Raw genomic sequence first — 27,632 nt, 5'->3', positions numbered from 1 at the left:
ACCATTACCACTGTTACTTCCAGCATGGATGTGAAGGACAGTGCCACTTTTACTACTTTTTTCTTTTCATTTTAATTTTTAAAAAATAATGTGTAGGCATTTCTTTTAAAATCAAATAATGTGAAAGAAATAAAAAGCAAATATCCTCCTTCCTTGATTTTATATCCTCCTCACAAAGATATAAAATACTATATAAAAAGATAACCAATACTCACCAAACATCTACTTGGCCAGGAGTTGAGAAAACAATAATGAATAGGCTTCATTCCCAATCATAAGAAGCCCAAGATCTAAACACAGAGTGTTGTAAGAAATGTTCTCAAAGAGGTGGGGGAATAGCTAACTTTCTCAGAGGGAGTGATATCTAGGAATGCACCACATTGTCCCAGGAGCTGGGACCTTAACAATGGGGAGTACACCAAGTACACAAGGGAGTTGAAGGCATTGGTAACAGTAAAGGATCTAGTAGGATATTGAGAGCATATTCAACAGGGAAGTGAGTGGAGTTTAATGAACAGACTGTTTATAACAGTGTGAGCATCGTTAAGGGAAAGCAAAAAGGATGGTGAAGCACCCCAGGGAGCACTTACCACCCTGAGACCTGAAAAGCCAAGGAGAGAGAGCAGTTAACCAGAACCTAGACAGAGTAGCCATAGCTATAGAAGATGACTGCCAAAAAAATGTCTGTGGCTCACAGCAGATCCTTCTAACAGGATAAGGCCAAGCTGCACCCACTCCATAAAGAGGGAGCCAGGAGAATTAATACCCAGACTTTAACCTGTCTCTGATCTCCAATCCCCTGTTAGTGCCTTACACTGGCCATATCCAAGAAGAATTCAGAGGACAAGGAAGCCAATTCATATGGTTACCAGAGGCTGGGAAGGTAGTGGGGGGCTGGGGGGAGTTGGGGATGGTCACTGGGTACAAAAAATGGAATGAATAAGATCTCCTATTTGATAGCACAACATGGTGACTATAGCCAGTGATAACTGTACATTTAAAAATAATTTAAGGACTGTAATTGGATTGTTTGCGACTCAGTGAGTAAATGCTTGAAGGTATGGATACCCCATTCTTCATGATGTGTTTATTTCACATTGCATGCCTGTATCAGAACATCTCGTGTACCCCCAAAAATATATACACCTGCTATGTACCCACAATAACTAAAAATATTTTTTTAAATGCAGTCTATAAAGGTGCGTCTCAGGGGGTACACAAAGAGGATGAAGAAGGGTGAAAACTGGATCTTTAGGGGCTAATGGGAACTCTCTGTATGTTCCTCTCAATTTTGCTGTTAACCTAAAACTGCTCTACAAAATAGTCTATTTTTAAAAGTGGATCTTGAGGGGCAAATAGAGAATATTCCACAAAGGCATTTTATACAGAAAGAGCCATATTGGCAAAGGAATAATAGCAAGGAATCTTAAGGGGTATTTGAGATGCAGGCACTACCTTAGTTTGATTAAATTGTCAGGCCTATGGGGAGGACAAAAGTGAATTGATAGAGCGCAGAAGATGTGAAAGGAGTATCAACAAACTGTACGAGGTCCAAATTTTTACATTTGCAAGCTGCCTGCCCATAGTCCAAAACTGGCCTGAAAATATTTTTTGTTTGATTACGGATGTGTTATACGTGAGTTTGAATGTGAACTTCTTATCCATGTGGACTCCACAGGTCTCACCACTTGCTGTTGTCTCACATCTGATCCACTTCACTTTTTTAAATTAACAGCTTGCCCCGATGGCATTTGAGGAAGAAACCCATTAACTTTAGAAAAGGGATGACTTAGAATATGATAGTTTCCTCAGGCTAACCAAAAGCTAACACAAAGAAGAGAGAATAGGCCGGGCACAGTGGCTCACGCTTGTAATCCCAGCACTTTGGGAGGCCGAGGCGGGTGGATCACATGAGGTCAGGAGTTCGTGACCAGCCTGGCCAACATGGTGAAACCCTGTCTCTACTAAAAATACAAAAATTAGCTGGGCATGGTGGCAGGCGCCTGTAATCCTAGCTACTGGGGAGGCTGAGACAGGAGAATCGCTTGAACCTGGGAGTCGGAGTTTGCAGTGAACCAATATTGTGCCATTTGCACTCCAGCCTGGGTGACAAGAGTGATACTCCGTCTTTAAAAAATAATAAATAAAAATTTAAAAAAATTTAAAAAGAGAGGGAGAGAATAGATTCATTTTATGTTGTCCCTTCATCCATTTCACAAGTTACCTGTTGTATGTCCTCTATGTACTAGGTCCTGACAGAACTGCTCCAAACAGTGGAATTCGGGCTAAAGGGTAGGTGTTTCAGGAAGGCAGATTCAGACTCAATATAGTGGTATCTTACTCATTTTGGGTCTCCGATTCCTTTCAATCTGATCAAAGATATGGGCCTGCTCTGCTAAAAGATGTACATGTACACATGCACACATGCACACAAGTGTCAACATGCAATTTCAGGAGATTCATAGACCCAGTGAAGCCCATACATGGACTGCAGAGTAAGAATCTCTGGAGAATACAGAAGCCATACTGATACAACTGTAGCTATTAAAAAGAATGAGGTAGAATAAAGTGAGAAAAAGGAAATATAAAAAATAGTGTGTACGGTTTAAAAATGAATTATACACATGGAGATATGTGTGTATAATATATATGCTATCTCTAAAAAATTCACAATAAACTAGTAAGAGTGTTTGCCTCCAGGAAGGGATCTTGGTGGCTAGGAGCAGAGGGAGACTCTAGCTTTTACCTTGAGCGTGATGACATGCCCCAGGCTGATGTTAGCAGAGGAGTGACATCATCTAACTTCTGTTTCTAAAAAAATTGTGCTATAATTCCAGTTAAAAAATGTGGGTGGCTTGGAATAAGTTGGTAGCAGTGGGAGTGGTAGAATATACTTTTCACTACTTGCTCTTTGAACATTTGGCACTTTGGATCGTGTACACCTAATACCTATTCAAAAAATATTATGTATCAGGAAAGGACCCTTGGCAAAAGTCTTTCTTTTTCTTTTTTTCTTTTTCTTTTTTTTTTTTTTTTTTTGAGACAGAGTCTTGCTCTGTCGCCCAGGCTGTAGTGCAGTGGCGCCATCTCTGCTCACTGCAACCTCCACCCCCCGGGTTCAAGCAATTCTCCTGCCTCAGCCTACCGAATAGCTGGGACCACAGGCGCGTGCCACAACACCTGGTTAATTTTTTCTATTTTTAGTAGAGACGAGGTTTCACTGTGTTAGCCAGGATGGTCTTAATTCCCTGACTTCCTGATCTGCCCGCCTCAGCTTCCCAAAGTGCTGGGATTACAGGTGTGAGCCACCGCACACAGCCGCAAAGATCTTTCTAGGTAAATAGCTTCAATAATGGAGCACTTTGCTTAAGAATCTATGGAACTTCCTGGAAGTCCTCATGCAAAGACTAAACTCACTACCAGACACGCAGTGTCACAGAGTTTGGCACTGGGAGGGGGATTGCTGCAGATGATGAAGGATATCTGTGTCCATCTGAAGATGGCAGGAATCTTGGAATTCCTATTGCATTTGGAATCATTCTTTATTATAATAATCTGAAATTTATTGAGCACCTATTATGTGCCAGCCACCACATTACAGACTGGGGATACAGCAGCAACAAAATAAAATCCCTGCCTTCCTGAAGCTTACATTCTGGTGGTGAAGATAGACAGTAAACAAACAAATCAATATTAATATATCAGAAAATGACAAGCACTGTGAAGAAAAAATAAAGCAGAGTAAAGTTGTAGGAAGCATGCACAGAGTGGCAATTTTTAGATAAGATGGTAAGGAAAGTATCACTGATAAAGTGTCATTTGCACAGAGATTTGACAGAAGCAAGTGAATAAGCATGACGCTCTATGAGGAAGAAACATCCTAGTTAGAGGGAAAAGCAATGGACCTCTGGGAGTTTTCTTGGTATGTCTGAGAAACAGCAAGTAAGCCATATGGCTGATCTCAGTAATCAATGAGGAGAGTGGCAGGGCATGAGGTCAGAGAGGTAATGGGAATGAAGGTAGATCATGTAGAATCTTGTAGGTCATTCTAAAGACTTTGGCTTTTATTGTGAACAATATAAAAGGCCACGGAGGGTTTTGAGCAGGAGCATGACATGATCTGATTTACATGTTTAATGGATTTTGTAATGATCCAAGTAAGAAATGATGCTGGCTTAGATTAAGGTTATAGCAGTAGAGAAGTGTTCAGATTCTAAATATACTTTTAGGCCAGGTGCAGTGGCTCACACCTGTAATCCCAACAATTTGAGAGGCCGTGGTGGGAAAATAACTTTAGGCTAGAAGTTCAAGAACAGCCTGGGCAACAAAGCAAGACATCTGTTTCTACAAAATAATAATAATAATAATAATAATAATAATAATAATAGTAATAATTAGCCAGGCACTGTGGTGAGTACCTGTAGTTCCAACTACTGGGAAATCTGAGGCAGGAGGATCCCTTGAGCCCAGGAGTCTGAAGTTATAGTGAGCTGTGATTGTGCCACTCCATTCCAGCCTGGATGACAGTGTCAGACGCTGTTTCTAAATAAATAAACTTTCAACTATTCAGCTGAAAGTATTGCTGATAGATAGGATCTGCAGTGCGAGAGGAAATGGGAGTCAAGTCAGACTCCAAGGCTTTGGCCTAAATAACCAGAAGAATGGATAAAGAAGGCTGTGGGAGAAGGAGGTATAAGGAAAGTAGTCACTTTGACCTTGGATAATTTCAAGTTGAGATGCCAATCAGACAACCTAGTTATCAGGAAAATGAAGACATACCTGTAAAGGATATTAAGAAATAGTAGCTAGTGAAGTAGAAAGAGAGCTAAGAATTGCATGGTGCCCTGGAAGCCAAGTGGAAGAAAAAAGTGTTTCAAGGAGAGATTGATAAACTGTGTCAAATGCCGCTGTTGGGCGAAAGAAAAGGAGAACAGTAAAATGACCATTCAGTTTAATACTGAGGAGATATTGTTGACCTTGATATGAATCATTCTGGTGGAGTGATGATGGCAAAAGCCTGACTGGAGAGGATTCAAGAGAAAATGAGAGGAGAGAAATTGGAACTAATGAGCAGAGACAACTCATTCCAGAATTTTTGCTCTGAGGAGGAGAGAAATGAGGCTATGGCTTGGGTGAAGAGAACAGATTTTTTAAACATTGAAGATGTTGTTCAGTGAAAGAAAAATTGATGCCATGAGGGAGGAGTGAATGACTTGAGTAATGACCTTGATTAGGCAAAAAGAAATAAAATTTAGTGCGTAAGTAGAGGAGTCAGCATTCAGTGGAATCCCAGACAGTTCGCTCACAGTGACAAGAGGGAAGGCAGAGTGTGTGGATACAAACACAAATAGGTTGGTGGGAGTTCTTTTCTGACAACTTCTATTTTCTCAGTGAAATAGGAAGCAAGGTAGCAGCTGAAAGGGAAAATGTAGAAACAAGTGTCGGAAGTTTGAGGAAAGGAAAGATGTAAAACATCCACCCAGGAACATTCAAGAATGAATGGATGAAATGAATGTAGTGAAGTTAGCGGATAGTACTAAGGGCCCATTTGAAGTCAGTGGTCATGAATCTAAAGCAAGACTGGTTAGGACGGTTATAAGCGTATATCCAATCTCATTCGGCTGCTGGGGCAGGTTGGGAATAAAGAGAGTAGGATTTAACAATGATTGGATGTCTGTTATTCAAATCACACGAAAGCAGAGAGAGCCTAGGGAATCTAGGGTGTATGCTAAACAGTGACTTTAAGGATGGTTATAGAATCTAAGCTGAGCAAAGAAGAAAATGGAGACACTAGGGGGCTGAGGGACAGTACTCTATAGTTTAGCACATAATTGTTCTCTTAACTTTTATCATGTAAAGTGATAAAACGTGTCCATTCTTGTTAGCAAGTCACTTTGTTAGCAAGTCACTAGTCACTTTGGAGTAGTGTTCTCGTAATTGCATTTTTCAGAACCACTAGTCCCTCACCACCATCTCTGTGAGTGAGGTCACAAAAATTTTTAAATCCGGTATACCCCATTAGTTTTTGGAGATTCACATTACCTGTTGACCTATTAAGGACTCTGAATATTCGCGCAGCCAGGAAACCACATTTGACTAACCCAGTGGTTTGTAACATTGCTTGTTCATGGAGCTCTTTATGTAATACTATCAACATCAATCCTCAGAAACTAGTACTCCATGGAATACATTTTGAGAAATGCTAGCTTAGGAAGCATGCTGGGGATTGGAAGCAGACTTTTAGGACAAAACCTTTGTTGGGCCAGAGTCATAGCAGCTTTTCTCCAAGACAATATGCATCGCAGGAACCAACACATGTCCTCCCCAAGCCATCTCTCTATTCTGCAGCTGAGCCAGTCTGCAGAGATTTCAGTTCTATCTAGTTCCCCTAAAGCCAAATAAGCCTAATATTGTCGATATAGCTAATTCCCTAGTTTTCATTCAGCTGAAGATTCCTGATGTTATATTTTCAATAATTCAAGAGATAGTATTGTCACAATGCACTGGAAGCAGCATGCATATTTACTAACCACTTCCTTGTGTCAGGCACTATGCTTGGCACTGTGCATAGATCACCTCACTCACTCTTTGCAATAATGTTGTGAGAAGGTATATATTATTAGAAAACACCCAGAAAGATCATGAGCAACCAGTTTTCTTCAGAAACTTGTTGCCTGGAAGAAGGAAAATAGGTTTAGTCTGTAACAAGCAATGTGTTTTGCACAAACAGATTTGAAGCCCTAGGAACATTGATAGAATCAGAATGTTGGAGCCAAAAAGAACCTTAGAGATCAGTTTAAGATATTAGAGAAAGGTTATTGCATTCTCCCCAAAAGTTATGTAAATTGTCTCAGGAGAGCAGGATTAAGAAATCTTGCCATACTGCTTTTGCTTTCATTTAGATTAAGCTATATGAAATGATATTGTCACATGAACTAAAGCATGCAGATCATGCTACAAGAATGCAATATGGTAAGTGATTATTGGCTGGAATTGTAAATGAACATTTGGAGTTTATTCTGTATTTCAACGTCATGGAAGCCTGATTTCACCAGAAGGCAAAGGTTCTCAAACTTGAATGTGTATCAGAATTATTCCAGAATCTTGTTTTAAAATACAGGCTCCTGACCCTATCTTCAGATACACTAACTCAGTAAGCCTGCTATAAGGACCAGGAAACCGACATTTTTAACTAGCTTCCCAGGTGTCACTCAGTGGACCACCACAATAGGCGGCACACAAACTGACCACAATCTGAGAAAGACATCCCTAGGAATATTCTATTCATAATTAAGGTGTGAGCAGGCCAGTGTCAACTGGTCAGCTAGGGCAATTGCCCTGCAAAGACACTGATGTAGAGGTACAGGAAGTCCCTACTGTTTCTAGATTCCCGTTTTTCTACAGAATCCTTATCTTAATGTGATAATGAACTCCTAGAGACATCTTCCTTGTGACTCGATGCAGGGAGCTGAGGCTCAGGAACAAATATAGTAGGCACTACAGGGAATATTTCTGGATATAATATTAAGGTACACAAAAATTCCCCCTGTAAGCTCTTAGATGATTAGACATTCTTCTGTAGACTCAGAATATTGTGCTATCCCATTATATTATGGTCACATATATAGTAAAGAAATTAGTATGGCTGGTAGGCTGTGGGATGCTTATACTGTAAATGGACCTTGGTCCTATTCAGGATCCATTCATCAGCTTCACAGGTTCCAAAACTCAATTTTGCCCATTTTAACCAGGGATTGATCAGGCTCTAGTTGACAAATTTCACACAACCTAAACTTATAAGGCAATAATTTGGAAGCCAAAATGTCAATTTATTAATTCATCTTGATAAATCCCAGTAGGAAATCTACTTAGGAAACCAAATAAAGACAAAAGGCTGTTTGTTTGGTGGGAGCAGCCTGCTTTAGTTAGTGGAAACAGCCAGAGTTTTTGAGTCAGATAGGCTAGAGTCCCAGCTAGGCTCTATGTAGTGGGTTGAATTGTGTCACCGCCCCCAAAGGTTACATCCAACTGGAACCACAAAATGTGAACTTATTTAGAATATGACTCTTTGCTGATGTATGTAAGATAAGGATTTCTACATGAGATCATCCTGGATTAGGGTGGGCTGTAAATCCAATGATAAGTGTCCTTATAAGAGACAGGGCACAGAGACAAGGGAGAAGCCCATCTGAAGACAGAGGCAGGGATTGGAATGATGCTACCACAAGCCAAGCAACACCTGGAACCACTAGGATGAGGCAAGGAACAGAATCTCCCCTAGAGCCTTTGTAGGGAGCAACACCTTGATTTTGAACTTCTGGCCTCCAGAACTGTGAAAGTATAAATATCTGCTGTTTTAAGCCACCAAGTTTGTGGCAATTTGTTATGGCAGTCACAGGAAACTAATATACCACTCATTCCGTTTTATGGGCTTAAGTCACATAACCTCTCTGAGCCTCAGTTCCGTCATTTGAAAATGGAACTAATAATAGAATTCTATGATATCATAGAGTTGCTTTGAGGATTAAATAAGATAATTTATGTAAAGTGTTTGACTCTGTAGGCACTTGTTATATGGTGACTGTTATTACCGGTGAGTGAAGAGATAGTATATGGTGTGGGATGATCTGAAAAGATGGAGTCATGTAGTTTATTCAGTCTGATGCATCCATCCATCACCCTATCAGAAAGCCAATAAATGTGTCAGTAGGCCAGGGCACAGAGTAATAAAAGCAACTTCTCTTTCTAATTATTTTTGTTTTTCTTTCTATAATGGTCAAATAACCTGTTGGTACATGTCACAATATCATGAACCCCGTCTTAGTTATATGGACTTTCCCAGCCATAGCATTTCCAAGGCTACAGTTGTGTTTTCCACTGATTACATTTTAGAGCATTACTCCTTAATGACATATAGGGAGGTCCCTTATCTATCAGTAAATACTTTTCTGTGGGCAGCCAATCTCATTTCCACAGTGGGCAATTTCTTTGTCAGCTTAAGCCCCTGAGAATGGCATGTTTCTACCCTATCAGTTGACTTTAATTCTGGAGTTAGTGGCCCTATTCCCTCTCAGTCTGTAGCCCTCTGACCATTTTTCAAAACTCCACAAATTCACAGTGCTTTGTCTACTTTTTCACCCACCTGTTTGTAAACAGAAAATTCCTTAGCTTCTGCATCTGACACTCCATTCCCACCCATATAGCCCCAACTAGTGTTACCTCTGGAAGGCCAAGGAGATCATGCCCTATTCATCTTTGTAGATATTGCCTAGTGTGCTGCATGGCATATGGTAAATATTTGTTGAGGTGACAAAAAACAATAGATAAATCTTGGCTCTGGAGTTGGGCAGACCTGAGTTGAAATGCTAGCTTCCTTTTCTGCTGGTTGTGGGGCCTTGAGCAAATTACTTCAGCTTTTGGTACCTCATTTCCTTCATCTATAAAATTATGATAGTATATATCACTTAGGTGTTTTATAAGAATTAAATGAATTAATATATATAAAGCCCCCAGCACAATACCACATACATAGTGAATGTTTGGCAAATGTTAGCAATGTGTGGAAGACTATATAAAATAATGAATGAGTGAATGTGCATTTTCAATAGGAAGTCATATAACTACAGGATATCTTTAGTGCCTGTAAGAGATCCAGGGAAGTATGAAAGAATAGTCAGTAAGAACTGGTAAATACTTCATTTATCACATTTCCTACCATGTGATTCTTACCATTAGGAGTACATGAAAGCTGAAGTTTTTCAGAACAAACCATTCACATTGAATGCATGGAAGGAAAATATCATCTCACATCATAAGAGTAACAGTCGCCCAGCTTCTGGGAGTACTTCAGAATATGATTACATGTTGAAAAGCGTAGAGTTGTCAATAGAAGCTATTGCTAGCAGTTGTTTCAAATTAATTAAAAATACTGATTTCAGCATTCTGGTTTTAGTACAGAGTATTTGAGTTATTATTGTTATTAGAGGGAGTCTGAGTCAGGAGGGTTAAATAGACAAATGACAACATTAAAGGAAGTCAGATGAAATTTCACACATTGGGAGAATTGCACAGGCAATGAAAGCAACTTTTACTTTATATGACAAGCTTAAGTGTTAGTGTAGGGATGAGGGGAAAAAGAAGGAAGGAGAGTTGATATGCTGCAAACCCATTTTGAGCTAGATTTTGCTCAGGATTTTGCACCATCAATGGCTCTCTTATATATATATTTTTTATTCCACAGCTTTCCAATCTCCCACTGATTCATTCATTCAGTAAAATACATCATGTGCCTACTACATGCCAGGTACTATTCTAGATGTTGGAGATATAGCAGTAAACAAAAGTCCTTGCCCTCCTGGAATTTACATTCTAGCAGGGGTCAGTACACTATGGCCCATTAGCTAAATCTAGCCTGTCCCCTCTTTTGGTAAATATAGTTTTATTGGAACACAGCCATGCTCATCTGTGGCAGCTTTTGTATAACAATGATAGAGGTAAGTAGTTGTGTTAAAGATTGCTTGGCTCACAAAGCCTAAAATATTTATTATCTGGACCTTTACAGAAAAAGTTTTCCAGCTCCTGTTCTAGCAGAAGGAGACAGATGATAAACAAATAAATAGATAAACATATTACATCTAGTAGTATTCAAAGTATAAAGAAATAAAACATGGAAGGCAGATAGAGAATGGCAAGAAGGCGCTTGCAATACTAAATATGGTAGTCAGAGAAGATTTTACCAAGTTGGATATTTGATCCATCACCTGAAGGACATGAGTATGTCAATATCTGGGTTGTATACAGCATTATGGGCCATTATAAGGGGTTTTGTTGTTACTGAGTGTCAGATGGGAAGCCATTGGAGGAGTTTTGAGCAGAGGAGTGACATGATCTGACATTCACATAATAAAATTATCCTGATTCCAAAAAAACAGTGAGAGAATAATAGACTTCAGTGATGGTGGCAAGAACAGAAGCAAGGAGAACAGTTGGGAGGCTAGTGCAATATAATCCAGGAAGTAGATCATTGTGACATAAACCAGGATAGTAGCAATGAAAAAGTGGTCAGATTCTAGATATATTCTGAAGGTAGAACCAATAAGATTTGCTGATCAAATAAATGTAGGATATGAAAGAGGGAAAAATCAAGATTGATTTCCTAGGTCTTCTGCCTGAGCAACTGGAAGAATGAAATTGAGATTTAGGGAGACGGGGAAGACTGTGAGGAGCAGGTTTTGTGAGTGCAGCAGGTTTTGTTGGGGGTTGTGGGCAGGGGCAGTTGTGAACATGGTAGTTGGAGATACCTATTAGGCATGCAAGTTGATATGTCCAGCAGGCAATTGGGCATAAAAGTATGGAGATACAAATTTGTGACTCATCAGCAAATAGATAGTATATTAAGCCACGAAGATCGGAGCATCACTAAGAAGATAAAGGACAGAAGAGATCTTAGGCTTTAAGCTTTCCTCTACCTTTCAACTCCAGAAGTTAGTCCATGACAAAATCCTATCAATTCTTCCTGTATAATGTCTCTCAATTCACCATTTTCCTTCCATTCGCACTGCTACCATTGTAGTCCAGCGTCTCACCTTGTCTTACTTGGCTTTTACAATAGCCTCCTAACTGGTTTCCTTGCCTCCAAATGTCAACTTGAAACTCATCATCTCATTTGTTCTTCCCCTCCAAAAAAATCTTTCTACTTCTCCTGGGCTCTCTATCTTAAAGAATGGCATCACTATTCATAAGTATTTGCTTAAACTTGAAAATTTGAAATCCTCCTTGTCACCTCCCTTTCTTCTACTCTCCATTGTGCAATTCTATTACCAAACTCTGACACTTTTACCTCCAAAATATAACTCAATTCTGCCCACCATTCTCTGTCTCTATTACTATCAATCTAGTTCAAGACAACATCACCTCCCACCTGGACAATGGTAAGAGCCTCTTGACTACTCTTCTTCCCTCTAGTTAATCTGCCATATGGAAACCAGTGGAATCTTTCTAAAACAGTGCTATGTATATTTTGCCTACCTATTCTGTAGGTCCACAGAATAAAATTCAAAAGCCCTTCATCATTTGCCCATAACTTTTCTTTCCAATGGTATCTACTATGGCTTCTCTGGAAATTCCCTTCATTTCATCCCTGTGGGCTTGTCAGTGGTCTTTAGACCCACCATGACCACAGTGTGCCCCCAATACCTAGTGCAGACCTTCCCAAACATATTACAAGTGTCTGAGGCTATGAGATTTCTCCTCTGTCCTCAGCTGAGCCCAGAGACAGTGCTGTTGAATCTCCTAGAATGCTGGTCTCTAGATGTCAAACTGCTTCCTCCATTCACCCTAGTGTGCTTTACAAATACTATGTGTTTCTCTGCGTGCCATGACACAATAAAGGTTGTAAAGGACTGCTTTAATGCACACCATTCCCACAGTTTGGAAAGTGCTGCTCCATTCTCTTCTCTAAGTTCTAAGTACCCTTCTATGCCAAGTTCAAGTCTCAGCTTTCTGATAAAGCAGTCTTTGATGCTATATATCCAACCTCAAAATTCTTGTATGATGTGACCAGACCACTCATTTGGCACTTAGTATATGTGCTACTATTTAACTTTTTATGGTGAGACCTTCTCTCGTTGTGTTGTCTGTTGCTTAAGAGCAACAATTTTTATACCGACTTTTGCACCCAGTGCCTTACCATACAGTAAGACACTCAGTATATTTTTACAATATTAATGAGTAAACAAATTAATTAATGAATAGATAGTTAAATTCCATCAGATGGTGCAATGGACAAGAACATTAGATTCAGAATCAGAGAATCTGGATTCTAGTCCACTTTGCCACTAGATGGTTGTGTGAGACTCCAGGAAAGTTGCTTGCCTTAGTTGCCTCATTCACAAAATAGGAACAATACTTCCCATTGTGACTTCCCAAGTTGAGATGGGATAATTTATGGAAAAAATATTTGGCAGATGAAAAGAGCATGTCGTTCATGAGTAATGCCAAAAGAGGCAGTGTGGAGGATAAAGAATGAGCTCAAAGAAGCTGCAGAAAACATTAGAGGGTTCATGGGTGAAAAAAAAGCCAAAGGGGTAAGGGAAATTTGCTAGCAAAGTAGACTTGCCCAGGAGTGATTGAGAAAGGATGGTAAACACAGAAGAAAGAAAAATCAAGTTTCTGTTGCGAAGCAATATAACACAGCCACTAGATCCAGACTGCCTAGGTTCAAAGCCTGGCTCTGGCACTTAACCGGCTATGTGACCTTGAACGAGTTCTTTAACATCTCTGAACTTCAGTTTACTCATATGTATTATGGGGGTAATAATAATGCCTATTTCCAGGGAAGTGTTACAAGATGTAAAGGAGTTAATACTTATAAAGTACTTAGAGCAGTGCAGACCAGTGCCTAGCATATACAGCATTATAGAAGAATGTGTTAGATAAAATAATAATCTTCTCCTTACCAGGCAATACTCCAGTCCTCATGGCTGGCACTTTCTCCTGGGACCTGGAGCAGGGCTCACGAAAGTTCTGACTTGCTCTCCAGTGGGCACGTCTCCTTTCCACATTCCAGAGCCCAGTCCTCTGAGCTTAGCCTATCTCACTGCTCAGAGGACACTATGTTTCCCAGCCTACAAAGTTTCTTTTCAATTCTTTAGCCTTTTTCAAAACCCAATAGAGTTCCTTGTGAGAACAGATAGGAGTGAATTCCATAAGCTCCCAGAAGCAAATACAGACAGTATAATCTAATCTTTTAGAGCAATGGCTTTGTAATCAAGCAAAAGAGAGTTTGAATCAGGGCTCTGTAAATGACCAACTGAGTGCCCTTGGACAAATCCAAGGTCTGAGCCTCAGCTTGCTTGTCTTTAAAATGAGGCCTCACAGGTGGTTGTCAGGATCAAATGAGAAAATGGACATGATGCATTCAGTATAGGGCCTGGCATGTGGTAAGCACTCAGAAAGTGTTAGCTCTTATCATTAATAATTCCTAGGATTATGGGTCTCGATTTTCCCAACTCTAGAATGTAATTTAATAGCACTATAGCTCTTATCCACTATTCCTCTGTCATCTCAATTTGACCCTTCCAAACTAAAAGGGTGCAAAAAAATATTCTTGGAGTGATAAGTTGACAACACTCTGCATTTTACACTCCCTTTGAGGTTTATGCCCAGTTTAAAAGAATTACAGAGAAAGAACCCGCAACTCTAAGTGTGCTTCAGATTTCCATATGTCTGTAAATGCCTCAAAGACAGCAGTGGTCCTCTTAGCCTAGGGTGAACATCAAAATCACCTATTTTTATTTTTAATTTCATTAAATATAATTCTTATGACAAAATGGCAAAGAAAATTTTTGTTTTCAAAATGCTCGCTTTTACCCTAGAAATGATACTCCTCATGAAACAAATGTCCAATGGGGAGACAGAGAGCCAGGCAAGTATATTTTGCAAAAGTTATCCAAGTCAGGCTCGTAAACACCCCTGATGTGAGAGAGGGACTGGAACATGCATTTGGAGGATGAGGCCAGGATCTTGCCTTGAGAAAAAATCCAAGAAGGGCAAGTATAACCACTCTGCCTCCCACACAATGTGGGTATGTAGAAACATGCCCTGCACCCACAGGGAAGAGCATAGTGTTTTCTTCTCCATGCATTAATCACAGAGGATTTCCCTCCTATAGTTATACAAGCATCATCCTTGACACATCAGTTGGAGAACTGTACTCAGTGAAAATACAAGATTCATCCAGCTTTGAAAATGTAACTATATCTAACAACCGGATTAAATATATTTCATGCCTAAAGATCTAATACTATTTAATGCCTACAGCAAGGAAGAATGATTACCAAGTAATTTAATTCTTTTTGGTTTACACATCTGTCATCAAAGTTAATCGTTTGCTGGCAGAAACTGGCCATTTGGTTTTGACCATGATCACTAATAAGTGTGCTTGCATTTCATATCAAGGAAACAGTCTCTCAAATGGTTCTAATCAAATAAATTAAAAGCTGAAATACTTTTGAAAAAGTGTAAAACGTGCAAAAAGGCACCATTTATAAGATTTATGAAGTGGTTACTTTTTCTTTTCTGATTTTATGTATATCTATCACTCAACACTTGCTGTGAAACATATTAGATACACCTACATTACTTTGGAGGACTACCAAATACTTGATTTTCCCATGTATTTATCTAAAAATGTTATTAAATTTTCATTTAAATCTTTCAAAAATACAGTGTTAAATTTCATGTATATGTGTGATCTATACTAATAGATCTAAGCTAATGTATACGTACTCAGTTCTCATTTTTCTATTTGCAAAATTCAAACTAATGAATTGGTTTGAGGAAAGAAGAAATAAATGAAGAATTTTGGAAAGTAATTCTCAAAATGCTTAAAAATAGATGCTAAATTCATTGAGCTACTCATTTCAATATTTTAATATAAGAATGCAAAATTTATAATGTAGTAGTTAGGTACACAGGCTCGAAAATTAGGGAGAAGTGATTCCATTTTCCCTCTGCTCTCTTGCTAACTATGCAACCTCAGGCAAGTAACTTCACTTCTCTGAGCTTTAGTTATCTCATCTGTAAAATGAGGATAATAATATTATGTGTCATAAGGTTGATGTGGACATTAAATATGATAATACTTACAAAATATTATTATTTTTTCCTTTCAAAATTATTTTAATTGACAAGTGATAAGGTGTATATATATATATGTATATATATATATATATGGTACAATGTGATGTTTTGATCTATGTATATATTATAGAAAGATTCAATCAAGCTAATGAACATATCTATCACCTCGCTAATTTATCATTATTTTGTGGTAAGAACATTAAAAAGCTATTCTTTTACCAATTTTGAAATATACAATATATTATTATTAACTGTGGTTACCATGTAGTGCAATACATCATTAAAAGTTATTCCTCTAGTTGGCCGGTGCAGTGGCTCACGCTTGTAATCCCAGCACTTTGGGAGGCCGAGGCAGGTGGATCACCTAAGGTCAGGAGTTTGAGACCAGCCTGGCCAACATGGTGAAACCCCATCTCCACTAAAAAAATACAAAAATCAGCTGGGTGTGGTGGTACATGCCTGTAATCCCATCTACTCTGGAGACTGTGGCAGGAGACTCGCTTGAACCCAGGAGGTGAAGGTTGCAGTGAGCCGAGATCGTGCCACTGCACTCCAGCCTGGGCAACAGAGTAGGATTCTGTCTCAAAAAAAAAAAAAAAAAGGTCATGCCTCCAGTCTCACTGAAATTTTATATAATTTGATCAACATCTTCCTTTTCCCCAACCCTCCTTCTCCCCACTAACCTCTGGTAACCACCTCTCTGTTCTTTGTTTCTATGATATCCACTTTTTAAGATTTCACATAGGAGATCACACAATATTTGTCTTTCTGTGCTTGGCTTATTTCATGTAGCATAATATCTTCCAGTTCCATCCATGTTGTTTTGAATGATAGAATTTTCTTATTTTTTAAGGCTATATAGTATTCCATTGTGTATAGGTACTACATTTTCTTTATCCATTCACCTGTTTGGGTTGCTTCCACATCTTGACTTTGTGAATAATACTAAAATGAACATGCGAGTGCAGATATCTCTTCGACATGCTGATCTCAATTCCTTTGGATTTATACCCAGAAGTGACATTGCTGTATCATACGGTAATTCTATTTTTAGTTTTTTGAGGAATCTTTATACTATTTTCCAAATGGTTATATGAATTCACCTTCCAATCAACAGTGTGCAAGGATTCTCTTTTCACCACATTCTCACCAACACGTATCACTCATCTTTTTGATAATGGCCATTTTAACAAATGATACCTCATTGTGGTTTTACTTTGCATTTCCCTGATGAGTATAGATGTTGAGCATTTTTTTTCACATATCTGTTGGCAATTCACAACTCCTAAGAAATGTCTATCCAAATCCTTTGCCCATGTTTTTAAATTTTTAAAAACTTTAGAGACAGGGTTTTGCTCTGTTGCCCAGGCTGAAGTGTGGTGGCACAATTACAGCTCACTGCAACCTCCAGCCTCTGGGCTCGGGTGATCCTCCCACCTCACCAACCTGAGTAGCTAGGACTACAGGTGTACACCACCACATCCTGCTAATTAAAAAAAAAAAAATTGTGTAGAGACAGGGGTCTTGCTTTGTTGCCCAAGCTGGTCTTGAACTCCTGCCTTGCCCATTTTTTAATCAGGTTGTTTTCTTGTGATTGAATTGTTTGATTTCCTTATGTATTTTGGATATTAGCCCCTTGTCAGATATATGTTTCCCAGTATTTTCTACCAATCTGTGAGCTGTCCCTTCACTCTATTAATTGTTTCATTCGCAGTGCAAAAGCTTTTTAGTTTGATGCAATCTTATTTGTCTAATGTTGCTTTTGTGGCCTATGTCTGTGCTTTTGTTGCCTCTGCTTTTTCTTGTTGCCAAGAAATCATTGTCCAGACCAATACTGTGGATCTTTTTCCCTATTTTCTTCTAGTAGTTTTACAGTTTCAGGTCGTATGTTCAAGTTTATTTATTTTGAATTGGTGAGAGATAGAGGTCTAGTTTCATTCTTCTGCATGTGGATATCCGGTTTTCCCAACACCATTTATTGAAAAGACTGTCCTTTCCCCATTGTATAGTCTTGGCACCTTTGTTGAAAGTCAATTTATCATAAATACTTGGGTTTATTTCTAAGCCTTCTGTCATGTTCCATTGGTCAATATGTCTGTCTTTATGCCAGTATCATGCTGTTTTGATTATAATAGCTTTATTTAATATACAGTTATCTCTTGGTATCCATAAGTGATTGGTTCCAAGACGTCCCACAGATAATAAAATCCACAAATGCTCAAGTTCCTGATATGAAGCGGAATAGTATTTGTATATAACCTATGCACATCCTCGTGCCTACTTTAAATCATCTCTAGATTATTTATAATACCTAATACAATGTAAATGCTATGTAAAGAGTTTTTATACTATATTGTTTAAAGGGAATAATAACAAGAAAAAAGTCTATACATGTACAGTACAGACACTTTTTTGGGAATATTTTTGATCCACAGTTGGTCAAACCCACAGGTGCAAAACCCATGGATACAGAGGGCTCGCTGTATGTTGAAATCAGGGAGTGTGATGCCTCCACCCTTGTTCTTTTTACTCAAAGTTGCTTTGGCTATTAAGAGTTTTTCTGGTTCCATATGAATTTTAGGTTGTTATTTCTGTGAAAAATGACACTGGAATTTTGACAGGAATTTCACTGAATCTGTAGATCACTTTGGGCGGAATGGAAATTTTAATAGTACTAATTATTCCAATCCATGAGCATGGGATATCTTTCCATATATTTGTGTTTTCTTCAATTTATTTCATCAATATTTTATAGTTTTTACTATACAGATCTTTCACCTACTTGGTTGAAGTTACTTCTAAACATTTTATTTTTTGATGCAATTATAAATAGGATTTTCTTAATTTCTTTTTTAGATAGTTCATTGTTAGTATATAGAAACACTACTGATTTTTGCATACTTTGTACCTGAAACTTTACTGAATTTGTTCATCAGTTCTAACAGATTTTGGTAGAGTCTTTAAGGTTTTCTATCATTCTCAAGTACACATGGAACACTCTCCATGATAGATCATGTTAGGCCACAAAGCATGTCTTTACAAATTTAAGATTGAAATTATATTATTTTTTCTGACCACAATGGCATGGAAGTAGAAATCAACGACAGGAGGAACCTTGAAAAACTCATAAATATGTGGAAATTAAACAAAACATATGTTCCTGTACAATCAATGAGTCAAAGGAGGAAATTTCAAAAGGAAATTTTGAAATATCTTGAGATAAACAAGAATGGAAACATAACATTCCAAAACTCATGGGATGCAGCAAAAGCAGTCGTAGGAGGGAAGTTTATAGCAATAAATGCCTGCATCATAATAGAAGAAAGCTCTTAAATAAACAAACATTACACCTCAAGGAACTAGAAAAAGAAGATCAAAGTAAGCCCAAACTTAGCAGAAGGAAGGAAATAACAAAGATTAAAGCAGAAATAAACAAAATAGAGACTAAAAATTTTAGAAAACATTAACAAAACTGAAAGTTGGTTTTTTAAAAAGATAAAATTGACAAACTGTTAGCCAGACTAACAAAGAAAAAAAGAGAGAAGACTCAAATAAACAAGATCAGAAATGAAAGAGAAGACATTACAACTAATACCACAGAAATACAAAGTATCATAAGATACTACTATGAACAACTATACACAAACAAATTGGATAACCTAGAACAAGTGGATGAATTCCTAGAAAAATGCAACCTACCAAGACTAAATCAGAAGACATATAAACGTTTTACAACAATGTCTGGCATTGTGGTAAGTGAATAATGAATGCTATAAGCTTTTGTTATTATTTCTACCAGAATGTAAGCTTCATGGTGGCAGTTTTTTTCCACCTTCTCTGTTTGGTCCAGTGGCTAACATAGTGCATGTTGAATAAATATTTGTTGGGTGAGTTAATTTATGTGGCAGCTATCTATCTGAAAGTATTAGGGGAACTCTTATTAATTATGCCACTGCTTCTAATCACACTTGGCAGCTGCATGAGGAACTCAAGGTGAAATTTTCAAAGAGGCTTTATTGAGAAATAGTTCACATACCATATACTGTCTCCATTCCAAATGTTCAATTAAATGGTTTTTAGTATATTCAAAGAGTTGTGCAAACATCACCATAATTAATTTTAGAACATTATCAGCACCCCACAAAGAAACTCCATGCCCATCAGTAGTCACTCCCATTACCTGGCAAACCCTCTCTCCACCCCACCCCTAGGGCACCACCAAACGACTTCCTGCCAATATAGATATGCTTATTCTAAACATTTCTTATGCATAGACTCATACAATAGATGGGTTTTGTGACTAGTTTCTTTCATTTAGAATAGTATTTTCAAGGTTCATTACATGTTGTAGAATGTATCAGTATTCCATTCATTTCCATTGTACGGATATACCACCATTTGTTTATCCATTCATTGGTTGATGGATATTGGAGTTGTTTCCACTTTTTGGCTATAATGCAGACATGAACATTCATATCCAAGTTTTTGTGTGAACATGTATTTTCATTTCTCTTTGGCATATACCTAGGAATAGAATTTATGGGTCATATGATAACTCTATGTTTAACTTTTTGAGAAAATGCCACACAATCTTCCACAGAGGCTGTGCCATTTAATATTCCCTTTAGATTCCATTTTCTCCTCATCTTTGCCAATATTTGTTATTATCTCTTTTTTAAAAAAAAAAAATTATAGCCACCCTAGAGGGCATGAAGGGGTATCTCATGGTGGTTTGGGTTTGCATTTCTCTAACAATTATGCTGAACATCTTTTTCTTGTGCTGATTGGCCATTTGTATATCTTCTTTGTAGAAACGTACATTCAGATCTTTGGCCTTGCCTGTTTTTAAATTGGGTTGTATTTTTTTATTGAGTTGTGTAAGAATTATATATTCTGGATACAAGTACTTATCAAACATGGTTTGCAAACACTTTCACATCTTATTCTCTGAGTTGTTTTTTAATTTCCTTTGATTCATTAAAGTTTTTAATTATGATTTAGTCAGTTTATCATTTTTTTCTCTTATTGCTTGTGTTTTTTGGTGTCCTATTTAAGAAAGTATGGCCTAATTCAAAGCTATAAAGATTTACATTTATGTTTCCTTTTAATAGTGCTATAATTTTAGCCCTTACATTTGGATCTTTGCTCCATTTTGAATTAATTTTTGTATATAGTGTGAGGAAGGGGTCCAACCTCATTCTTTTGCATGTGAAGATGCAGTTGTCTCAGCACTATTTGTTAAAAATACTCTGTTTTCCTCATGGAAATGTCTGGGTGCCCTTGATGAAAATCTATCAAACATAAGAGTAAGAGTTTATCTCTGGATGCTTCATTCTATTCCACTGATCTATATGTCTATCCTTATGTCAGTACCATACTGATTGTTGTAGCTTTGTAGTAAGTTTTGAAATTGGGAAGTGTGCATCCTCCAACTAATGTCGTTTTTAGGATTGTTTTGGCTACTCTGGAGCCCTTGCATTTCCATATGAATTTTAAGATCATCATGTCATTTTTTGCAAAGAAGCCACTGAGATTTTGACAGGGATTGTGTTGAAGCTATAGATCAGTTAGAGTAGTATTGCTGTCTTAACAATATTGTTTCCTGCACACCACGAACATGGAATTTCTTTCCATTTACTTATGTTTTCTTCCACTTCTTTCAAAAATGTTTCATAGTTTTCAGTGTACATTCTTATACTTTCTTGGATACATTTATTCCTATTTTATTCTTCTGATGCAATGAAATCCTTTTCTTTTCTTTTCTTTTCTTTTTTTTCTTTTCTTTTCTTTTTTTTCTTTTCTTTTCTTTTCTTTTCTTTTCTTTTCTTTTCTTTTCTTTTCTTTTCTTTTCTTTTCTTTTTTGAGACAAGATCTCACTCTGTTGCCCAGGCTGGAATGTAGTGGTGCAATCATGACTCACTGCAGTCTCAACTGGCCAGGCTCAAGTGACCCTCCTGCCTCAACCTCCTGAGTAGCTGGGATCACAGGGTGTGTGCCACCATGCCCAGCTAATTTTTTTTATTATTATTTGTAGAGACGGGGTTCTCACTATGCTGCTCAGGCTGTTCTGAAACTCCTGGGCTCAAGCAACCCTCCCACCTCAGCCTCCCAAAGTGCTGAGATTATAGGCAAGAGCCACCATGCCCAGCCTGGAATCATTTTCTTAATTTCATTTGCAGATTGTTCATTGCTAGTGTGTAGAAACACAACTGATTTTTGTATATTTCTCCTGCAAATCGCTGAACTCTTTTATTTACTTTAATAGTTATTTTGTGGGTTCTTTAGGGTTTTCTATGTATAAGATCAAGCTATCTTCAAATAGAGATCATTTGAATCCTTCCTTTCCAAACTGGAGGCCTATTATTTCTTTTTCTTCCCTAATTGCCCTGTTGAGAACTTCCAGTACAGTGTTAGGTAGAAGAGGGGTGAGTGAACATCCTCCTCTTGTTTCTGATCTTAGCAGAAGAGTTTTAGTCTTTCACCATTAAGTATGATGTTATCTGTCGGGTCTCTATAGGTGCCTTTTATCAGGTTGAGGAGTAAGGTGAACTTTATTTGAGACTAGAAGCCCCTCACCAAAGATGGAAACCTCAGGCCCACTTTTATTTTCTCTCTTCTGGTATGGCACAATTCTTCTGTTTCATATTCTCAAAACAGGGCGGGAATGCCTTAAGGCACAGACCTATACCTTATTCTGGATTTCAAACTGGGAACATTTCACTTCAGATGGAAGTGTTTTTGAAAGATAGCCTACTGAGAATTGTATAGATACTTAAGAATTCACTTGTAAAACATAAGATGGCAGGCTTTCTTTGAGCCCATGACTTTATTTAGCTTGATTAAGTCTGTGTTTTACCAGTATACGTCATCTTTTCCTTAATCTCCTTGATGGGAGAATGGGAAATGGGAGACACATACAGGACTTTCTTACACATGATCCCTAGAGATGCAGTGGCATGTATGATAAGACTGCCTGGGTTCATTCAAATCCTTGCTCTGCCTCTTACACATTTGACAAGTAATGTGTATGTATCTCAGTTTCCTCATTTTGAAAAATTAAGATGATAAAACTATAATGATAATAATACCTAACTCAGAATTGTTGTGAGGAATAAATGAATTATTATATACAAAAAGTACTTAGAACAGTATAAAAATACTAAAAACAGTCCCTGACACCATCGTAAACTCCATTTATGTACTTCCAATTAGGCTATGTTGTTCAGTAATAACAACACGGGCTTAAGAGCCAGATAAATCCAGGTTGAAATTCCTGCCCAACTGCTTTTACCAGCTGAATTTGGTATAAAAATACAAATGAACTGAACTTTGTTTGCCTCAAAATTCATATGTTGAGGCCTTAATCTCCAATGTGGTAGTATTTGGAGGTCAGACCTTTGAGAGGGCAACTGGGTTTAGGAGGTAACGGGGTTTGCCATGTGAGGAAACCAGGAAGAAGGCCTGCACCACACTGGCACCCTAATCTCAATCTTGCACTTCTCAGCCTCCAGAACTGTGAGAAATAAATGTTTGTTGTTTAAGCCACTCAATCTGGGGTATTCTTGATATAGCAGCCTCAACAGGCTAAGAGACCAGCTATGTGGCCTCTGACGAATTAATCCCTCTGAGATTTAGTTTTTTCATACCTAATCGGGTACAGAACCTACTTTTCAGGGTTATTATAAGGCATGCATTAGATAATTCCTGTGAAATATCTAACTCAAGATAATTGTTGGACAAATGGCAACTATTATTGTTGTTACTTTATTTTTATTTTCTTCTTTTAAGGCCAATGAGATCCTATCACTGAACTTGTTTTGCTCATATAACAGTTCAGGCCTGGGGATGATAACAGCAAATGGCATAAGGGGCTGTTAGTTTTTTAAAAGTAATATATACTCGTGAAAAATTCAAATTTTACAAAAAGTGAAAAGTAAAACCTGTTTTCACGTGCATTTCCCTGCCCATTTTACTTCCCCTTTCTTAGGGATAGCAACAACGAAAAGAATTTGACTTATATCCATCCAGACCTTTTTCTATGCATATACATAAGTGTGAATTATACATAAGAACACATACACATATATATATTTCTACATAAATCATACCGTATTATACATTGTTTTGTGATTTTCTAATTTTACTTGACAGTATATTTTTGATATCTTTCCATTTCAATAAAAATCTGCCTCATTCTTCTTAATAGCAATACAATAACCCAAGAGATGGAAGTATCACTGGTTTACTTTTTAAAAATCTTTAATAATTGCTCTCAAGATAATATCATGAGTCTCTAGTTGCAGTGTGCTTTTTCTCTCAAAGCCTGTGTTTAACAGTGTAGTATGTAAATATGTAGTTTAAAGCAAATTCATAGTTTGCGTGGGTCGTGAATGTTTTGTTGAATTCTAGGTTATAGGGACAGAATGGAAAGCTAAGTACTTAGGCAAAAAGGGACTTCTTTAGATAGGTCAGAAGGAAAAACAAGTCACTAAATTATTACCAGCTTTTGAATAATTTTTCCTGGTGGGTTCTAGTATTGAAAGAATAAATGAAAAAGAAGACTGAAGTGGATATCAGTAAGTTCAACAAAAGCCTTGAAAAGCTTATTAAATACAAAGTAACTGTTGATCTGGTGGAAAAAGAGCACTGAAGTTACTACAATAATTAATCTTTTGTACTGAGAAGTTGCTATAATAATAATTCTTTCGGATGAGAAACCGGCCAAAATAATTGAGAAATGCCAAAAAAAAAAAAAAGGTAACCATGTAGTCAGATGATTACATTTACATAAATAAATTCACAAAAGAGAAATTAAAATTAATGCTTCCAGAATAAGCAAAATACATTGTGTCAATTTCCAACAGGTCCAAACTGTCTGTGTGCTACTAATGGAAGTGTCAGAATTCTGGGCAAGTATTCACAAAGATCAGAAGTGTCATAACACTGAAGCCATGTGATTATAAGAGAAGAAAATCTGTATAGATGGAATCATGTGTATAGATGGAAATGTCACTCACTGTAATATCTGAGCAGGAGGTTGTAATCAAAGCAGTTAGCAATTAGAAAGTACAGGGCCCTAACTCCCACAGAATTTTTGGTACGAGCAGCTCTGACAGCACACAGAACTGTTGTAAGATACTTTGTGAGAAAGCTTTGTCAGTGGTAATGCCTGCTTTAATAACATCTGGAAACAGCTGTTTTTCTCCAAAAGACAGCAATATGTCTAAGCCTGCCAAATACAGATAATAAGGTGCTTACCTATCATTAACAAAATTATGCTTTCCTTATTGACAGAAAAGATCTGTTCACATTGTGAGAAGAATACATTACAGAATTAGCGAAGAACTAACAATTGAAAAGCATCACACAGATGGCTGCCAAGCAGTGCTTCCCAGCCCAAAATCTGCAACCCTCTAAGGTGGCTACAATTATCCTGAGGTTCACCATGAGTTTTTTTGAGAATATCTCAAAACAAAATTATATATGAGGCACTTTAATTAAAAATATATATGCCATACAGCATTTCGAAGAAAGGGGAAAGATGGCATGAAAGCAAGCTAACAATAGCAGGGCATTATAAACTTCCACAAGGTTGGGAGCCAACAATAGTAAGATTCAGTGGCAGTTTTATGAATTCAGAGCATTGTGCCAAGGCACATTGTCAAAATGTCTGAAAATTTATTTTAATGTCAGCAACAAAATTATCCATTCATTGAAGAAATATTTACTGAGGGAATACTATATGTCAGGTACCAATACACACATTGCCTGCTATAAAGTTTGTATCATCAATGTATAGGAATGCTGGTTTTCCTGAGCCCTTCTAATAGCATCTTAAAAATGATATTTAGCGGCCCCGCCGACCGCCGACCCACGGCCCACGACCCACCGACCCACGAATCGACCCGGCCCCCGCGTTCACCGAGTCTGGCTCCTCCAGCGTCGCCGCTACGAAGAAAGTGGTTCAACAGCTCCAGCTGGAGGCCGGGCTTAACAGCGTAAAAGTTTCCCAGGCAGCAGCAGACTTGAAACAATTCTGTCTGCAGAATGCTCAACATGACCCTCTGCTGACTGGAGTATCTTCAAGTACAAATCCCTTCAAACCCCAGAAAGTCTGTTCCTTTTTGTAGTAAAATGAATCTTTCAAAGGTTTCCCAAACCACTTCTTATGATCCAGTGAATATTCAAGAGAGATACATTTGAAGCCTGTACAAAAGCTTATCCCTGTAACACATGTGCTGTAATATACAAAATTCTACTTTTGTCAGTCCTTAACATCTACCTTTGAATTTTCGTGAATTTCTATTTCACAAGGGTAATTGTTTTATATACATTGGCAGCAACATACAATAAAATTTAGTGTGCAAGTTTTAAAAAATGATATTTAGCAATATCATATTAGTGAAAAATAGTAACTTACTGTGGTTTATTATTTCTTTGAATACTAGTGAGATGATTTAACACTTTTTCATATGTTTATTGATTATATGACCATTTGTAGTTCCTTTTTGAATAATCTACTCATAGCCTATGTCCACTTTTTTTTTAACTCATCCATGTTTCTGTTTATAATAGGATAACAAATTCAGGAACAATGGGAAAGTAACATATAAAAATGTAATAGGAAATACAATAGAGATTATAAAACACTATCATTTCACTTTTTATGCAAATACTTCAATATTCTAATTTTTTCTCACTTGCTAAATAAAGCACACAACTTGAAATGCTAAATAATTGTATTACTGTAAATCTTTTAAAGAATAAAATGTTGGTGTAAAACCAAAATTGCTTAGTAAGGTATGTATGACCTTGTTTATTATCTATCATAGACATCAAGATGATCATATTTAATACCAATTTAAGCTTTACAGAGTACTGTTTTAGGCCCAATATTGATATAATAAATGAAGGTATCAGAGAACCTTGTATTTATGGCATCAGGTTATAAAGGTCTATTCAAAGCCATTTTTGTCAAAATTTAAACTCTGGAACAAAAGTCAAATTGTTTCTAAATGAGACACAAAATAATTATTGCTAACAGTACAAATTTTGTCCTATGGGTAATACTATTGTCTTTTTCTTTTTTTAAAAAATTATTTCAATTTTTATTTTTGATTCAGGGAACACATGGGCAAGCTTGTTAGCTGGGTGTACTGTGTGATGCTGAGGTTTGCAGGCTTGTTAGCTGGGTATACTGTGTGATGCTGAGGTTTGGGGTATGGATGATCCCGTCACCCAGGTAGTGAGCAGAGTACCCAGTAGGTAGTTTTACAGCCCTTGGTCCACACCCTCCCTCTCCAGTGTCTATTGTTCCCATGTGTCCTCAGGTATTACTATTTTCAAGTATTTTTCTTTTTATATATATATATTTTACTGTACTTTAAGTTCTAGGGTACATGTGCACAACGTGCAGGTTTGTTACATAACTATACATGTGCCATGTTGGTGTGCTGCACCCATTAACTCATCATTTACATTAGGTATATCTCCTAATGCTATCCCTCCCCCCTCCCCCCACCCCGCAACAGGCCCCGGTGTGTTATGCTCCCCTTCCTGGGTCCAAGTGTTCTCATTGTTCAATTCCCACCTATGAGTGAGAACATGCGGTGTTTGGTTTTTTGTCTTTGCCATAGTTTGCTGAGAATGATGGTTTCCAGCTTCATCCATGTGCCTACAAAGGACATAAACTCATCATTTTTTATGGCTGCATAGTATTCCATGGTGTATATGTGCCACATTTTCTTAATCCAGCCTATCATTGTTGGACATTTGGGTTGGTTCCAAGTCTTTGCTATTGTTAATAGTGCCACAGTAAACATACGTGTGCATGTGTCTTTATAGCAGCATGATTTATAGTCCTTTGGGTATATACCCAGTAATGGGATGGCTGGGTCAAATGGTATTCCTAGTTCTAGATCCCTGAGGAATTGCCACACTGACTTCCACAATGGCTGAACTAGTTTACAGTCCCACCAACAGTGTAAAAG

At 37.6% G+C, this 27,632-nt stretch overlaps 2 protein-coding genes across 11 annotated transcripts in view; one reads left to right on the top strand and one right to left on the bottom strand.

Annotated features, from left to right (window-relative positions):
- Positions 1–13,601, bottom strand: part of RTL9 (retrotransposon Gag like 9) — a 96,987-nt gene extending 83,386 nt beyond the window's left edge. For 3 of the 6 annotated variants that reach the window (XM_055268647.2, XM_055268652.2, XM_055268654.2), the window contains exon 1: positions 13,458–13,558. The gene's annotated coding sequence lies outside the window, so the exon portion shown is untranslated. Of the gene's footprint in view, positions 1–13,457 lie in introns of all 6 variants that reach the window. The other 3 variants (XM_055268650.1, XM_055268651.1, XM_055268655.2) reach the window with 2 other exon arrangements.
- The window catches only part of GNG5B (G protein subunit gamma 5B), a 104,021-nt gene that overhangs the window by 67,543 nt on the left and 8,846 nt on the right, over positions 1–27,632 (top strand). For 3 of the 5 annotated variants that reach the window (XR_010119679.1, XR_010119680.1, XR_010119678.1), the window contains exon 3: positions 25,494–25,547. The exons of 1 other annotated variant lie outside the window; for it this stretch is intronic. Coding sequence is in view for 1 of the 4 variants with exons in the window: in XM_055267453.2 (XP_055123428.1) it covers positions 19,380–19,394; positions 25,494–25,772 (294 nt within the window). In the remaining 3 variants the exon portion in view is untranslated. Of the gene's footprint in view, positions 1–18,634; positions 19,395–25,493; positions 26,351–27,632 lie in introns of those variants that run through there. One more of the 5 variants, XM_055267453.2, reaches the window with a different exon arrangement.

The sequence above is a fragment of the Symphalangus syndactylus genome, chromosome X (genome assembly GCF_028878055.3).
Source record: "Symphalangus syndactylus isolate Jambi chromosome X, NHGRI_mSymSyn1-v2.1_pri, whole genome shotgun sequence".
NCBI classification, from domain to species: domain Eukaryota; kingdom Metazoa; phylum Chordata; class Mammalia; order Primates; family Hylobatidae; genus Symphalangus; species Symphalangus syndactylus.
Note: the sequence above shows the minus strand (reverse complement) of the source record. Positions and strands in the feature narration are given on the sequence as shown.